Source organism: Arachis ipaensis, chromosome B6 (genome assembly GCF_059453495.1).
Source record: "Arachis ipaensis isolate K30076 ecotype BB chromosome B6, ASM5945349v1, whole genome shotgun sequence".
Classification (NCBI taxonomy): Eukaryota; Viridiplantae; Streptophyta; class Magnoliopsida; order Fabales; family Fabaceae; genus Arachis; species Arachis ipaensis.
Window position 1 is genome coordinate 151,328,527 of NC_142441.1, and position 17,516 is coordinate 151,346,042.

The 17,516-nt window shown below is 37.3% G+C and overlaps 1 protein-coding gene and 2 pseudogenes across 1 annotated transcript; 1 reads left to right on the plus strand and 2 right to left on the minus strand.

Annotated features, from left to right (window-relative positions):
• The first annotated feature begins 4,302 nt into the window (after nucleotides 1-4,302).
• On the plus strand, nucleotides 4,303-5,780 carry LOC148563146 (SUMO-conjugating enzyme SCE1-like; annotated as a pseudogene).
• Nucleotides 5,781-7,074: 1,294 nt separating this feature from the next.
• Nucleotides 7,075-8,189, minus strand: LOC148563147 (glutamate receptor 2.6-like; annotated as a pseudogene).
• A 6,806-nt stretch (nucleotides 8,190-14,995) lies between these two features.
• On the minus strand, nucleotides 14,996-15,781 carry LOC148563148 (uncharacterized). Its single transcript, XM_088491195.1, has one exon. It carries the CDS (start codon nucleotides 15,779-15,781, stop codon nucleotides 14,996-14,998), a length of 786 nt encoding a protein of 261 aa, XP_088347321.1.
• Nucleotides 15,782-17,516: the final 1,735 nt, after the last annotated feature.

Here is a 17,516-nt window from a genome sequence, read left to right on the forward strand (position 1 = left end):
TAGCTACGTGCTCTCACCAAAAAAAGCGAGAGGAATGAACAAGATTGAAGACAATATAGCTGCGTGGCTTACGTTTATTTAGCGGGAAGTTCTACGTGCTTACTAGAGGTGCAAATGTTTCTGCCTGATTGGAACACTCAGAAACTAATTTAGTGTGATTTTACTGGTTTAAGATCGGGTAAGAATCTCACAACAAAATTCGATCATTATTTTGTATCGGATTCGGGTCGATATAAATTCGGCTTCACCCAACTCATGTGCACCTTTAAAAAACTAGAAAAATATATATATATGTTTTAAATTAATTTTAATATTATGTTATATTAATTATAAACTTATTGTTTTATTTTTAATCAAACTTATTGAATTAGAAAATAGATAAAAAAAACATCAAATTAAAATTTATGGACAAATTCTAGTTGAAATATGGATATCAACTTTTCAGTAACAAGTTTTTTTTTTATAAATAAATGTATCATAAATAAGTTTTTTTATAAATTATTATTAAAACTTTAAAGATCCTATTTTCACACGGTTTAGACTCAGTATAGTTGTGGCCCAAAAAATTTAAGTTTCATCGAGTTTAGAATCAGATTAGGATCTAAAAAATAGACTCCGTGTATATTTATGGTCGAGTTTAGATCAGAACAAATCCAATTTCACCCGACCATGAACACCCTAGTGCTTACTAACAAGAACAAAAAGAATGCAGAAATGTGTATTGTATTCTCATTGTTGATTAATGATTATAAATGATGTATATATATATATAAAAAAATGCACAGTTCACTAAATCCATATGACAACTATTAAATGAAAAGGTGAGTCACATATTTTAGAACAAAGGAAAAAAAAGCATGAGCAAGAAAAATAGAAAAAAATATTAAATTTAGACTTGAATATCTTTTATGTTATTATTATGTTGAGCTGATGAAGGTTGGTTTAATACTTATCACAAAAATAAGATTGAAAATTTTTTTTAAATTAAAGAAAAATATTCTAAACAAACTATACATCAGATCCATCATAAAATTTTCAATTTAACCCATTTTTTAAACGAAAAAAAATATTAAATTATAACAAAAAAAATCTCAAATTTTAAAATATGTCTATCACGTCTATATACAGGATTTTTTAGTAAAAAAATAATTATTTATTATATTATTTTAATAATTTTATTATATTAATATAACTTTTAATAAATTTTACTTTTTTAATTAAAATAATAGTGTATCATAATAATACGAATTCTGGAAACACTTTTTTAAATAAATAAATTAAATATTTTATTTATTAAAATAGGTTATTTAGGCGAGATTTATTAATTTATGTAATATTAGTTATTTTCTTTATAATTATTTCTTTTCGTGTTAAAAATATAAAAAATAATAGAATATTTTTTTAAAAAATATGTATTTAAAAATTTAATTAGATTTTTAATTGTAAGTATTTTTAACTTGTAAAAAATTATTTCCTTAATTTTAATATTTTTACAATAATAAAAATTTAATTATAAAATTAAAAATAATATAAAAATTTAATTAAAAAATTATAATAACATAATTACAAATTTAATAAAATTATAAAATTAATATAATAATTAAATATTTTAATAAATATAAAATTAATTTATATTTTTATAAGTAAAATTATTTTAGTTTTAGTTTTTACTCAAATATAACTAATAATTTATCCTATTTTTTATTCTATAATGATGCCATAGATGCATCAATTCTAACAAAATTGAGGTGATGTATGTCTCATTGACTTACTTAGAAAGTTTTCCTTTAATTTATTTTTTTTATTTAAAAAGAAATTGCCTTCAATCTTCCGTGACTGACACATAAGGTCAGTATATTGTCATGCTTGTTTTTGCGATAAGCACCATAGAACTTTTCTTATTTAGCTACCGTGCTTCTTGACAGAAATTATTTTAAATATGAAAAAAAAAAGTGATATTTTTGTTGAATATTGATGTTTGAATTACTTAGAAAATAAATATCCCAAAAATATTAACACAACACTCACGTTCTGTGTTATTTTTCTAAAAATTCGAAACAGTTTTATCAAAAATTTTCAACAGAAAATTGTCATGTATCATTTCTTCGTCCAACACGCAAGAAGAGTGGTACTTTTGCAGAAATTTAGCATCGATTTTTGAGACAACTTTAATAGAGATTCGCAACAGAAATTTATCATGTGAGAACTACATAACAACACGCAGGGTGCTGATACATGTTTTTCGATGATTCCCGATGTGTCGTGATCAATGTCTCCAGACACGGAAGTACCACGTGACAGCACGCAGAGTGCCTATTGAGTGGTTTTCGTGAATGTCTGCATGCAGGAGACAGCGCATACAATAGAAAGAGGCTTCATTAACGTTTTGAACTTGGTGCAACGATTTAAAAGGGGAGGTTGGTGGGTATAAAAGGGGAGGTTGGTGCAAAGGTTTGGAGAGTGTAGTGGCTTCGTTGAAGTTCATTTCATTGCTGGAGTGTCTTGGATTTTGGAGAGTTTGGAGAGGATGAGGCAAGGATTAGAGTTATAAATGTGTAGAGAGGTAGATTTTGTGGTGTAATTGAGAGTAAGTTAGTTTTAGTTGAGAGTGAGATTAGTAAGTCTAAAATGGTATGTAATTATACATCTGCGGAAGATTATGTTATCAATTATTTGGGACATCTTAATTATATAAATTTATTATTTTCTGTTAATCTGTTAGTATTTATTTGGTTAATATTAATAGTAATTTATTACTGTTTATTTGATTATTTATAATATTTAGTTGTACTATGATTTCTGTCAATATAAATGAGTAATATAATTAGTAATAATTTGTGATTTTTCAAATATTGTTTTTTTGTTTTTCTATTGTTAGCATGTATAAATTTTTAATATTATTTTTTTATTTTTTATTTTAATACAATATTTTATATTTCTGTTAATTATTATAGTATAATATGTTATATTTTTGTTATATATAATATTATTTTTTATTTTTCTGATATAATGTTATTATGTTATTTTAGTTTTAATTATTAAAATAGATAAATAATATAAATATGAATACATAAGAATTTGAATTTTATGTAATTATTATTTATTTTATTTTTTGTTAGGACACTATTATTTATTCTAGTTGGTATCTATTAAATTAATAATCTAAATATAAAAAATATACTTTGCTTTCGAATTATACATAATTATATTTATATTGTGTTTTAATATTCATTTTACTTCATTTTATCTTGTAGTTATTAAAATGATGTAATTATTGAAATTAATAAATAATATAATATGAATAATAACATTGAATTTTGTGTAATTATTATTTATTTTATTTTCTGTTGCAACAAGTTATTAATTTATTTTTTTGGTATTTGTTAAAATGAATAAATGAAATAAAAATAAATAAAATTAATCATTCTTGGTATTTCGGTTATCCTGTGTCATGCTAATAGGAATTTTTTGTCCTGTAAACTTAATCTCAAACTGTATCAGGCCACTAAATATGACAATCGGATTCCCGTAGAGAATGTTGCTTATCCTTTTTAAAATATCATTCTCTATGCTGTGACAGAGCCCATACTGCGAACGTTATAATGCACAGATTCACAAACAAAAATGTACTCACACAAATCTCACCTCCCTTCATATGTATTTCGTATAACCTCACTATTGTGGTAAACCACTATATTTGTGGTGCCCTCCATCACACCAACAGAGCAGAAAAACACCTCTCTCGTAATGCAGTAAAATGGTAATGAGCTTCGATTTTTATAGGCAGAGGACTCACCTCACAAATTACGTGTTGCAATGCCATCCAACCAGCATTTGACACATGGTCGACATGCAGGGTGTGTGCTGGCTTAATGTTCGCAACGTGGACAACACGCAGGGTGCGTGTTGCTCCAGATTGGGACACGTGTCCATCACGTTGCGTGCATGCTAAGTCAGTAACCTGCCTGTGCGCCTGCTGTATCTTCAACATCCATCCACCTGTATATACATGAAAAAGCTCAATTTTTAGCAAAAATTCACCTCTTTTTTGTTCCATATTAAAATTTTTTAGCCGCTTTTTGATTTAGTTTGTATTTATTTTTGTTTGAGAAAAGAAAAATCAGAGTCCAAACAAGGTAAATTTTACTATTTTATTTTCCAAAAGATGGTGTTTCTAAGTTTCAAAACCCTTAGTTGACCTTTTCTTGATGATTTTAGCTTGCAAGTTGAGTTTGATTTGGATAATTTTGTTGGGACTGAGTAGTAACTCCAATATTCACAGAAGAGGTAATTGGTAATTAGTGTTTGGTTTTTTAATCTTAAAAAAGGTGGTAAAAAGGGGTGATCTCCCTGTTTTTTTAGAAAATAAAAAGACTTTTTTTTTTATTTTTTAATTTGGTATCCAATGTTATTTTTTTTAGTTGCATTCGGATTAATGTGCTATTTAGCATTACTTGAATTAAAATGGTGTCAAGTAAATTATAAAGGATTTTATTATTTATTTATTTATTTTTTGTGTGTGTCATATTTATATATATCAATAAGATGATCAAATTTGAGCGTAGGAATTGAATCCAGCCAGAATCAATCTTGTAGTCTTGTAGAATAATTTCAATGCCAGGTGGTGGAACTGCCCACGGTCGACTCGCGGAAGAGCGAAAATCGTGGAGGAAGAATCATCCATAATGTAGAATAATTTCATGTTACTACTATTTCTGATTCTAATCATTTCTTCCTTTGACGGGGATTCATGCAATGCCAAAAACAAAACCAGATGGGCCTGTGAATTTGATGTGCTGGAAATGCTTTATTCCTGGCAAGGAAGAAGTAAGTGTTAGTTACTGGCCTTAATCTTGTTCATGTTTCATGTTTTATTAATGTTTGATGTTTGATTCGATTCTTGTGAGATTACCTTTGTGTATTGAAATGATCTCTTATGCTTATTGTTTTTGGTGAAATATTAATGTTTTCTAATTGTGCAATATTGTTACTTAGCTATCTTGTTACGGAATTATCTCTCAAGAAATACTTGTAATACAAAACAACAACAATAACAATAAAGCCTTATTACACTAGCTGGTGTTGCCAATTTTGATATTGTTGTCAAAATTCAGACAGATTGGGAGGGAGGAGACTATTCCATCACTCTTCAATTTTGTGAGAATTACCCAATTAGACCTCCGATATGCAAATTTCCAAAAGGGTTTTGCCATCCTCATGTCTTTTCTAGTGGAGAAGTGTGCTTATCAACCTTAGTGATGTAAGTCTACAAGAATATGTGCACATTATGTTAATGTTAAGTGTTATAACATAGACTTAGTTTGGATTATGCTTCTTTTTCCTTATTCTTAAACATTTAATATGCATTTTTAATTTAAGGGTCGGAAACCATCCATTACAATGACGCAAATCCTTTTGGGAATTCAGGATCTGCTCAACCAATCTAATACTGCTGATGCTGCACATTTCAAACCTAACCAACTTTTCGTCAAGGTTCTTCTTCTGCATCAATGTTATGTTGCGACGAGTTGAGTTTAGTGCATTGTGTACTAAAGTAATTTAATCGAATAGATTTGAGCCTGGTCAAATGTTTATCATTAGGTTACTTTAGTGTACGATGATGCATTCGGTTCAACTCGATGAACCTAAAATTTTTCCCTAAAATTAAATTCCACTTTTAAAAAGAGAATGTTTAACAATGTTGCTTTGAAATGCAGGATCCTGCTGAATATAAGAGAAGGGTGCAACTTCAGGCCAAATAATATCCACCTACTATTTAGCATCTTGTTTGGTTTTGTTATCTGATTTTGAAGTTTAAATTACTTTATTAGCTTTGATATGTTAAGTGAATTTAAAGACCTAATTAATCATTAGTTTCCTACTTTCCTACCTTAGCTTATTATCATCATGAATAGGGCCTTTAGTTGTATTTCACTATTTTGGAAACCATGCTTGGATATGAGTTACAATATAATGCTAAAGATTGTGTTTTTTGGTATTATAAATGTTTGTGAGAAGATATGAATTAGGTTAATTATTTTTTGAGTAACGGACAAATAGGTTCCTAACCTTTTATTTTGCGGACATTTTTGTTTCTGACCATTGAAAAATACTTTTAAATTCCTGACCTTCACAAAATTTGGACGGATCAGTCCCTGACGGAGGCATTTGGACGAAGGGACTGATCCGTCCAAATTTTGTGAAGGTCAGAGTCTTAAAAGTATTTTTCAATGGTTAGGGACGAAAATGTCCGTGGGACAAAAGGTCAGAACCTATTTGTCCTTTTCTCTTATTTTTTAAAAGAAATTTAAGGAAGTTACATGTACTCATGCGGGGCCATCCATTGAGAGACAGAGACTAAGAGACAGAGATGTTTGGTGCAAAATGGGAAACAGAAATTGAAACAAGAATGAAACTCTAATTTAATTTGTACAAAGGGTAAAATTGGAATTAATTAATTGAAATGAGGATATTTTACGTATAAAATGTTATTAAAGTTTCAGTCTCCATCTCTAAAAATTTTAGTCCCCTGTGTCCCTACTTTTTGGAGGTATTGAAATTTTAGGGACAGAGACAGAAATTTTAGTATCAGTCTCTAAACTAACAAACATGATACTGAGTCTCAGTCTCTCAGTCTCTGTCTCAGTACCTCAAAACAAACGCTACCATAGTGTTCACCAACAAGTATATGATATAAGGACTTGATTGTAAAATTTTTAAAATAAAAGGAACTTGTTGAATTGGATAGAAATTTAATTTTGAGACATTTAAAACAGGACTTGAATGAAAATTTTATAAGATAAAGTATAATTTTTATTCCTAAATTTTTTTAAAAATTTTAAAAATATTATTCATATTTAATTTATTTTAAGTTTATTTTTAATATTTTAAATATGTTTCAATTATACTTTTTAAAACATTATAAATGAAAATGTTGCACCAAAGGATGCAATATATCCAGCCTAACTTGATAATTAAATTGGTGGGTTATTCCATATGTCTTGAACCCAGAAACAACTCAACAATTGGATAAACAAATCAGACAAAATTTGTCATTCTATAAAATTTTTCTTCCTATATTACTATGGAGTGAACTAGTGAAGATTGTACCTTATTGTTCACTTGTACCACTATGTCATCGTAGGATCCATAAAATGGCACCAAATCATAAGGAAGCTGATAAGGTAAATGCTTGATAACTGCTTCAAAGATATGTATTGAGAAACCAGTGATATGTATTTGATTCAGCCTCTGATCATAACTCACATTCACAAGAACTCTACCAGAGGCCAAATCAGAAGTAGAAGAAGGACTAATTTGGTTGACAAGGTTCTCTGAGAAACCGGATTCCGGTGACCAATATGCTAACTCATTGTAACTTCTTCCAATAACATTGACAATCTTAAACGTTGATGGTTCCAACAATTTTCCATCTTTGAAGCTTATTTTACCACTTAGACCCTCATGATTTGTAGCTACAACATTCTTTGAGAACTCTTCCATAGAAAAGTTTCCTTGTGATTGTGATTTTCTTATAGCATGTGCAATGATACAAATGGCATCATAAGCTCTAAGAGCAGAGAGACTTGGATAGGGATTTTCTGTTTCTTCTTCAGGATATTCCAATAACACCTTGCATATTGAAGGTAACAGATGAATAATCCATTGAATCAAGATGGCTAGCAATGTCATCTGTGATGATCCACACTCACCCTTTTTCCATCAATCCCATCTGATTCGCTTTCTCGAATAGAATAGTTGCAAACTCTAATGACGATTGTAGAATCAAGAAAACCCTGTTATAGCTCTTGCTCTTTAGCTTCTTAAATTCATGTTCTATAGCTGTTTTTGGATCTAAAGGGGGGTCCATTGAAGGAAAAGCTACATAGTTTTCAATCAGAATTAACATGGCTAAGAGATTATAAGAGTTTTGTTAATATATCTGAATCATAAGAGGTGAATCCATTGTCATGTTCATAAAATGCTGTCACTTTTCTCCAATTGAATTCACATATGATGACTGCAATACATTGTAAGTTCAAGGTAATGTCATAAACTATTTGTATGAAGCTTGGCAATGGAATTTGTCTTATTTCTGAACTTGATGTTACGGATATAATGGGAATTTCATTTGAGCTTTGATGAATCTCATTGACCAATGTTACTCCATCAAGTTTTGTTCCTATCATAGCTTGCACCTTTTTGTTCCTATTATAGAAAAAGGCAAATTATGTGTAAATGAGGTAGGTTAAGTGTTAGGATCCCTTATCTCATTTGTTGAGGTAGCAGTAGGTGTAGAATTTTGACTTGTATTATGAGATGATATAGTAGTAAAATTAGGAAAAGTTAAAACAGTATGAGAAAATTGATTGTAAGTTGGAGATGGAGAATCTGCTTTGAATAATTCATGATAAGGAAATTTAGTTTCATCAAACAAAACATGCCTTGAAATCAAAATTTTATCATTAGAAGTTAAGCATTTATATATTATACCCTTTATGATGTGGAGCATAACCAAGAAACATTATAGAATATTTATATGCAAGCTTTGTAGAATTATACGGCTTAAGGCAAGGATAACAAGCACACCCAAATGTTTTTAAAAAATTGTAATTTGGTTTTTGTTTATGTAGTAATTGATAAGGTGACATGTGATTAACAACTTTGGAAGGTAATCTGTTTATAGTATATGCTGCAGCTAAAAATGCATCATCCCAGTGTAATAATGGTAAGGATGCAGTGGAAAGCTTGGCGAGTCCCATTTCAGTGACATGCTTATGTTTTCTCTCTGTCCTTCCATTTTACTGGTGTGTATAAGAGCAAGAGAAGCCATGTACAATGCCATTAAGTACTCTCTTCCATGATCAGTATGTAAACCTTTAATTTTAAGTCCAGTATGTCTTTTAATTTCATTTTTAATAAATGGAACAATTAGTGATTACAATTGAATTCTTATATAATAAATGAACTCATATTGAATCAAATTAATGAATTAGTAATAGATATAGACATAATAGACTGTGATGTTTAAAAAAAAAAAAAGAAGAAGAAGAAAAAAGTTGTGTGTAAGAGACTTAACGTGTATAAGTAAATCAAGCATAATTTTTATGTATTATTGTTAGATTAGTCTTAAATTTTTTGAAAATTTAGCCGTTGAAAGTATATTTGATTCAAATCGAAAACTTTTGGGACAAAATTAAAACAAAATAAAATTTAAGGATATTTTTAAAATTTTTACCAAACTTTAAGAATAAAAAGTATACTTTTCTTTTAAATAAAAAAGAATAAATTAAGAAAAAGGATACACTAATTGAAGCCTTTGATCTGCAAACACTAGAGGTGGAGAAATTGGAGATGTTGCTGCTACAATTGGAACTGATTTGGCAACACTTTTGTTTCTGTGGCCTTTGTTTTTTGTGTTGTGTAGTGCTGATGTGTGGATAATAGAAAGAAGGCACATTAACAATAAGAGACTGTACAAAGTTCTTGAGATTGAGAATTTTTGTGAGTGGATACTCATCATGTTGTATGATCCTAACTAAAATTTGGTGAGCAACATTCAAAGTTTTAAAGGGCAACAAAGTGGATAGAAAGAAGAAATGAAGTTAGGCCACACTTAAATTGAAGCACTTTTAGGGTGTGAGTGATGAGTGTGTGCATAAACAACTCATCGGACAGATAATAATGACAAATGAAGCATCTAGAATCATATATATATATATATATATATATATGGATAAAAATATTAGGTGCTCACTAAAAATCAGTAATCATATAAATTATTTTATATTTGTATGTATATATATGTCTTGTTTAATTGATTTTAATATTTATTTTATATTTTAATGTATATTCTATATAAATAACTAATTTGTTAGTAATTTTGTTTTAAATATGTAACATGATTCGAATTAAATTTATGTATATTTATGGGTAAATCACTTCTATAAATCAAAACAATTTTAAAATTACCTTAATTCCCTAAATCTAAAAATGTTATGTAGTCGTCTCCATTTACATTTCTATGTAAATCGAATTCAATAAATTCGAATTAGGGGTTTTAGTAGTAAATCTAATCTATAAAATTCGAATTACTTGATAATCACATCTATTACTAAATCAAATGAAAAAGACTCGATTTAACCTCCTTCATAGTGAATTGAATTGGTCGAATTTGATTTACAATGAACTGATATATATTTAAATTTTACCCATAGTAAATCGAATCAAACGGTATCGATTTAGAGCCAATAGTAAATCGAATGTAATAGTTTCGATTTACTAGCATTCATTGTCTTTAGTAAATCGAATCAAATAGGGTCGATTTATCTATGTGTGCCTATATATACAATTCGAATTCAATTCATTCGATTTAGAAACCAACATTCCCACCTCACCACCCCCTCCAAATCTTGGAGAAAAATCCGCAGGTAATTCAAATCTGTACACATAGAGGACGATCTGAATCATCTGTATCGGTTAGATGAAGTCGTGTATATTGCTAGTGTCATCCATGCATAATTTAGTCATGCTAGTAATGTTAACATGCTTTTTGTAGTAGTTGTTTAAGGTCGTTAATTAGGAATTAGAAAATTAATTTTTACAATATTGTTCGGCTCTTCGGGAGACCGGACGGTTCGGGGACGGATCGTGGATGCTGATTGTGAGCTTCGGTCGCTCTTAGGGCCTGGCGCGTTGTTTGTGGAGTATCCGATATCACGAGCTCTTCGGGTGGAGAGGGGGGTGTCACTTACAAAGACACTCCGACGCCCAAGTCAGTTAAGTGTACAGGTGAAAAGGTGTAAATGTGCTAGTGACGTACCTTGGGGGAGGGGTAGGACCCTCCCCTTATATATTGTCTCAGAAGTGGGTCTCACAAGGGCAGACCCACCTTCCTCGAAGCTTCCCAAGACAGCTGTAGTAGAGAGCTATCAAGGACGCGTGTCCGGGTCGGGGGATGAGTGCCGCACCCAACCGTTCGGGTCGGGTGGTCCGTGGGTCGGGTCGGCCCGCGCGATATTTGGGTCAGGCCGTAACAGTGCCCCCAGCGCGACAGCAATGGTCGTGGGCGCCATTGGTGGCGCGTTATGTCCTGTCGCGTGTCGTCGCCAGGTCGGCCGCTCGTGGAGAGAACGTGCCTCCTGCGCGCGTGTCTGTTCGTTGCTAGGGATAACCTTTCGTCGCCTCATTCTTTGCGTCGAGCATTTAATGCTCATAATGGGTTGTTTCAAACCCCGCGAGTAAAGACTCCTTTACCCTTCACCTTTCGCGCTTCCTACGTCCATTTCTTAACTCCATAAACAGTTTTCGTTTTCATTTCATTTCCTTGCTTTCTACTCCCATCTTTTTCTCTCTTGGATTTCCTGCTGCTATCCCTGCATCCTTCTGCATCAACCCTTTCTTGCTTTCCTTTCAGCCATCACAACTAATCCAGGTAAGCATTAATCCTTCGCTCTCTGTTTTATGTTCAATTTTCCTTATTATCAACGCTCCTATAGGGATACTGTTCTTTTGCTCAGATTTGCATGCTGGATAGCATTAGTGTTAGGTATGTGCACTAGGGGGGTTACCATTCCAGGGCATTGGTTTTTTAGGCTTTTACTTAGAATTTGCCTCAACCATGCTTGATTTCAATTATTGAGTAGGCTAAATGTAGTTTCTAGGCCTTTTTCGAACTCCCGACCTCGTAGACTAACCGAGTGGTGCCCCCATTGTAGGTATGCCTCGTATCGTCTCGCGAGCCTCCACCTCAAACGTGGGTTACGACCGGTATGCTTGGGTGACCTTCGATGTGAAGGACTCCCCAAATAAGATGGGTGAGGCGGAGCTCACAGAGTTCCATCAAGCTGAATACTTATGCGGTGGGACTGACGAGGAGGCTAACTACGATGTCTTCGTTCCCGCCCCCCACGAACGGTTATACGAACTCAACCTCCATTCCCCCCCCCGAGTTCCCGATTGAATTTGGTTCTACAAGGCGATGTTCACCCAATTGGGGGTCCGCCTCCCTTTCTCTTCCTTTCAAATGGCGCTACTTGGTCGGATTTCCGTGGCGCCGTCGCAGTTGCATCCGAACAGTTGGGCTTCCATCCGCTGTTTCGAGATGGTGTGTGAGTATTTGGAGCTTCCGGTGTCCGTCGACCTTTTTCTCTTTCTGTTTTACCTTACGAATCCTTCCAAAGAGGGGAAAGCAAGGAAGGAATTCATGTCCTTCCGATCTGCCCAGGGTCGGAGGATTTTTGGCTTGTTCGAGGACTCTTATCATGGGTTTAAGGACAAGTATTTCAAGGTGCGTCCAGTCAAAGGTCGTTATCCCTTCTGGTTGTCGTTGAAAGGGCAACACCTCATCCCGATGTATTGGAGTTTTGGGACGGGGTCCAACACCTTTATTAAGGTGACGTATAAAAGGATGTCCGACGTGGACAAAAAGATTGCCGACGTGTTGTTGGCCGTTCTTGAGAAAAACTATGTGAATCCCCATCTCCTTATGGGTGACCGGGAGGCCGCTAGAAATTATATTTGTGAGTAGCTTTATCTTGTACTTACATTACTTGTTGCCTTGATTTTGTCATGCTGATCTAACGACTAACCGATTTCGTTACTTTTGTTGTAGTGGGGATGTCTACCGAGATGACTGGCCTTGAGAACCTATTCAACACTTTCCTTGCCAGCGACAGCGATGAGGAGCGGGCTGACGAGAACCAGGAGGCTTCGCCCAAACATAACGAGAACCAAGCCATGCCTCCCCCAAACGCTGCCAAGGCGCAGGTCGAAGGTTCTGGTGGCGCTCGCATCTCTCCCCTCCGAGAAGAGGCCGTCGGTGCTGGCGGGGACTCGAGCTCTAGTCCACAGTTCGAGGAGGATGACGTGAAAATCGTGAGTAACCCGAAGAGGAAAAGGTCGTCTTCCAGCCTAGAGGGAGTCCTTACCGTGATAGAAAGGAACTTCGATGCCGGGAACTTTATAGATTCCCAGTTGCTTCCCGGCACGGAGGGCTATTTCGACGGCTCCGACCTCCCTGGGCAGGCTAGGTGGATGTACTGTTCTCTTCTTCGTGGCGCTGCTATAGCAAGGAAGGACGAGTTTGAACTATCGGGAATGCAGTCATTGCGGAGGAAGCTGGAATCCGCTGTTAAGGCCAATAATGGGTTTAAGGTTGAAGTTGAAACACTTCGGGAGCAGTTGTCCCAGGCGGAGGAGAAACTCAAAGCTGCTGAGGAGAAGGCTGCATCCGACGAGGAAAAGCTGAAAATCTCTGTTGCCACCGTTTTCTGGCTAACCGAGCGCGAGATGACTTTGGAGAGTCAGCTCAATGCTGCGCAGGGCTGGGTGGTTGCTTTAGAGAAAGAACGTGATGAGGTCGTCTCGTCGGCTAAGACTGCTCAGGCCCAGGCTGAAGAGTTTAAAAGGAAGCACTAAGAGATCGTGAAGCAGGGGAAAGGCGCGATCTTGATGACTGAGGAGGCCCTTAAGGCTCAAGTGAAAATCGTGGCTCCTAACTTCGACACATCGGCAATCGGCGTTTTTAAAACAATCAAAGATGGAAGGATTGTCGATATGCCAAAGAAATGATCTCTTGCACCTTGTTAATAATTGTTGTAGAACTTTTTCACGTGGTTCGATGAACTTTGTAGATTGTGGTCTAAACTATTTTGGTAGCCGCTTGGCCAGCTTATAATTATTGTCTTTTTTCCGCCTCCTCGGCAGCGCATTCTCGTTTTATTTTTGTTACCGTTTTGTTGGTATTGGCTTATCGCTTGCATTTGTTTACCGTCGCGTGGTAATTTGACGAAGCCAGGTCGTGGCTTTACTATTGCTATAGCCATTTGTTATCGTGTTTGTTTAGTTGGTTCCCGGGGTGATCAGTCTCGGGGTACCGTGTTCGTGGAAACATCATTGTCGCAGGACGCATAAGAGGGGGAAAGTGAATTTAACAAGTGAACATTAATCGACAGTTAAACTAGTATATCTCAATAATAAGTACTTATCAAAAGTAAATTATTTGAGCTCGTTTAATCGCCTACTCGGCGTGTTTGAATTAAGAGTAAAATCTTCTTAAGTTACCTGCGTTCCAGGTTCTCAGGATTTCCCTGCCATCGAGCTTCTCCAATTTGTAGGCGCCCTTGCCGATCACTTCTTTGACCCTGTATGGGCCTTCTCAGTTTGCCGCTAGCTTCCCTTCCCCTCTAGTTGGCAGCCCGATGTCGTTGCGGCGTAGGACCAGGTTGTTTTGTTCAAATTCTCTTCTGAGCACTTTGGTATTTTAACGCAGGGCCATTCTTTGCTTTAGCTCTATCTCTGACAAATGGGTCATCTCTCTAGCCTCATCCACTAGGTCCTTTTCTACAGCTTCCTCCACTCCTTTCAGAAGTAGTCGTGGGCTCGGCTCGCCGTTCTCCACGGGTATCATAGCATCCACTCCATACGTTAAGCGAAAAGGGGTTTCTCCTGTGGACGACTGCTCGGTCGTTCGGTAAGACCAAAGAACTGATGCGAGTTCGTCATCCCATGCGCCCTTTTTGTTATCGAGCCTTTTTTTGAGGCCCAGCAAGATGACCTTGTTTGCGGCCTCGATTTGGCCGTTCATCTGAGGATGTTCTACGGATGAGAACTTTTTCTTTACACCCAAACCGGCGAGGAACTCCACGAACTTCTTGTCAGTGAACTGCGTCCCGTTATCAGAGATAACGACTTCCGGGATGCCGAATCGGGTTATCACCTGTCTCCACATAAACTTTCGACAATTGGACGACGATATGCTGGCTAGCAGCTTAGCCTCTATCCACTTGGTCTAATAGTCGATGGCGACTATGAGATATTTGACTTGTCCCGGACTAACCGGGAAGGGTCCCAAGAGATCGACTCCCCATTGTAAGAAAGGTCGGGAAGATGTCAACAGGTTTAGCTCGGAAGCCGGCGCCTTATGGAAACTGGCGTTCTCCTGGCACTTGACGCATTTCCTTACGAATTCTTCGGAGTCCCTCATCATTGATGGCTAGTAATAACCGGCTCTAACGAGTTTTCTTGCCAGGGCCTTGCCTCCGATGTGATGACCGCAGCACCCCTCGTGGACCTCTCTGAGCACATAGTCCGTTTGGTCGGGGTGGAGGCACTTCAACAGAGGTTGGCTGAGTCCCTTTCTAAACAACTGCCCCTGTATGGTCGCGTATTTGGCCGCCTCCCTTTTCAATGTTTTGGCCACCTTCTCGTCGTCAGGGAGCTTGCCGCTTTCTAGAAAGTCGGTTATCGAGTCCATCCAGGAGGGATTTATCTTTGTCAAGTGGAGGGTGACTGCTGGTTCCTTTACCAAGCCCTGAATCAGAGACCGGTTGCCAGCCCCTGGTTTGGTGCTCGCTAGCTTGGACAGGAGGTCCGCCCGTGTGTTCCTTTTTCTCGGAACGTGTTGGATCGTGACCTCCTCGAATTGTTTGCTCAATTCTTTGACCTTCTCTAGATACTTCTGCAACAGGGAGTCTCTGGCTTGGTAGGTCCCATTGACCTGAGAAGTGATGACCTGCGAGTCACTGCACACTTCTAGCCTGGTGGCTCCGACTTCCCGTGCTAAGATTAAACCGCCCAGAAGGGCCTCGTACTCTGCTTGATTGTTTGATACTGGGAACTCGAACTTGATCGACTGTTCATATACGACTCCAACGAAACTCTCCAGGATGATCCCGGCACCTCCGAACGTCTGGTTGGAGGCCCCGTCTACATGGAGCCTCCACCGTATGCTCGTTCTCTCGGCCGGGTCCCCTGTTACTTCTACTAAGAAATCGGCCATTGTCTGCGCCTTAATCGCATGCCTGGGCTCATATTGCAAGTCGTACTGGGACAGCTCAATGGCCTAAGTCATCATTCTTCCTGCTAGGTCGGGTTTCTAGAGTATCTGGCGGATTCCCTGGTCTGTTCTCACGACCACTTGGTGACCTTGGAAGTATTGTCGTAATCTACGGGAAGAGGTTAGGAGTGCAAGTGCCAACTTCTCTAGTTTGCTGTATCTCAATTCTGTCCCTTGCAGTGCTTTGCTCATGAAGTAAATTGGTTGCTGAACCTTCTCTTCTTCCCGTACCAAAACCGCCGCCATCGCTTCATCCGTTATGGCTAAATACAGGTAGAGCGGTTCTCCGGCCTTGGGTTTCCCGAGAACGGGTGGTGTTGCGAGGATCTCTTTGAAATGCTTGAATGCTTCTTCACACGCCGGGGTCCATTCAAACGCTATCCCCTTTTTCATAAGGTTGAAGAATGGTAGCGACCGAGCAGCCGACGCTCCGAGGAACCGTGATAGTGCGGTGAGCCTCCCCGTCAACCTTTGGACATCTTTGACACACCCTGGGCTCTTCATCTGGAGTACTGCTTCACATTTTTCCGGATTGGCCTCTACCCCTCTTTGGGTTATCATGAATCCCAAGAACTTTTCTGCTTCCATGGCGAAGGCACACTTAAGTGGGTTGAGCCTCATGCCATGTTGTTGAAGGGAGGCGAATACGTTTTCCAGGTCCACTACGAGGTCATCAGGTCGGGTGGTCTTTACTAAGACATCATCGACGTATACTTCCACCGTTTTACCTATGAGGTCGCTGAATATCTTATTCATCAGCCTCTGGTTGGTGGCCCCTGCATTCTTCAGCCCGAACGGCATTACCATATAACAGTATGTTCCTCCAGGCGTTATGAACGCTGTCTTCTCCTCGTCTGGCCGGTCCATCAGTATCTGATTGTAGCCAAAATAAGCATCCATAAAGCTCAGATACCGGTATCCCGCCGCCACGTCGACGAGCACATCAATATTGGGTAAGGGGTAGCAGTCCTTGGGGCAAGCTTTGTTGAGATCAGAGTAATCCACACATATCCTCCATTTTTCATTGTGCTTTCTTACTAGAACTACATTCGACAGCCAAGTCGAGTAGTCGAGCTCCCGGATAAATCCCGCTTCGAGGAGGCTGGCCGTCTGCCTGGCTACCCCTTCTCTCTTTCTTGTGACATCTTCCTTCTCCTCTGAGCCACTGGTTTGGCTTCCGGCTTGACGGCCAAGTGGTGTGACATGAGTTGGGGGTCTATCCCCGGCATGTCAGCTGGCGTCCAAGCAAACAGGTCGCCGTTAGTCCTGATCATTTTCATTAGGGGTTCCTTCAGGTCGTGTGGGAGGTTTCTGTTTATGAAGGTGAACTTCTCCTCTGTGTCGCCAACTCTGAATTTTTCTAAGTTCCCCTCTGGTTCAGGTCTGGGTTTGTCCTCGACTCTAGCGTCCAGGTCGGCAAGGAATACTCTCGATGCTTCCTTGGACTTCTTCCTTAATGGGAGACTGGCATTGTCGCAAGCGACTGCCGTTTCCAGGTCTCCTTTTATGGATCCCACGGATCCGCCGTCAGTGATGAACTTCATTACCAACATCTTTGTACTGATCAGTGCGCCGAGATCGTTGATGGTCTTCCTTCCTAGGATGACGTTGTAGGCCGTGGAGTCTCGCAGAACTACGAACTCAGCCATTATCGATCTTCGCTCCTGTCCTAGTCCTA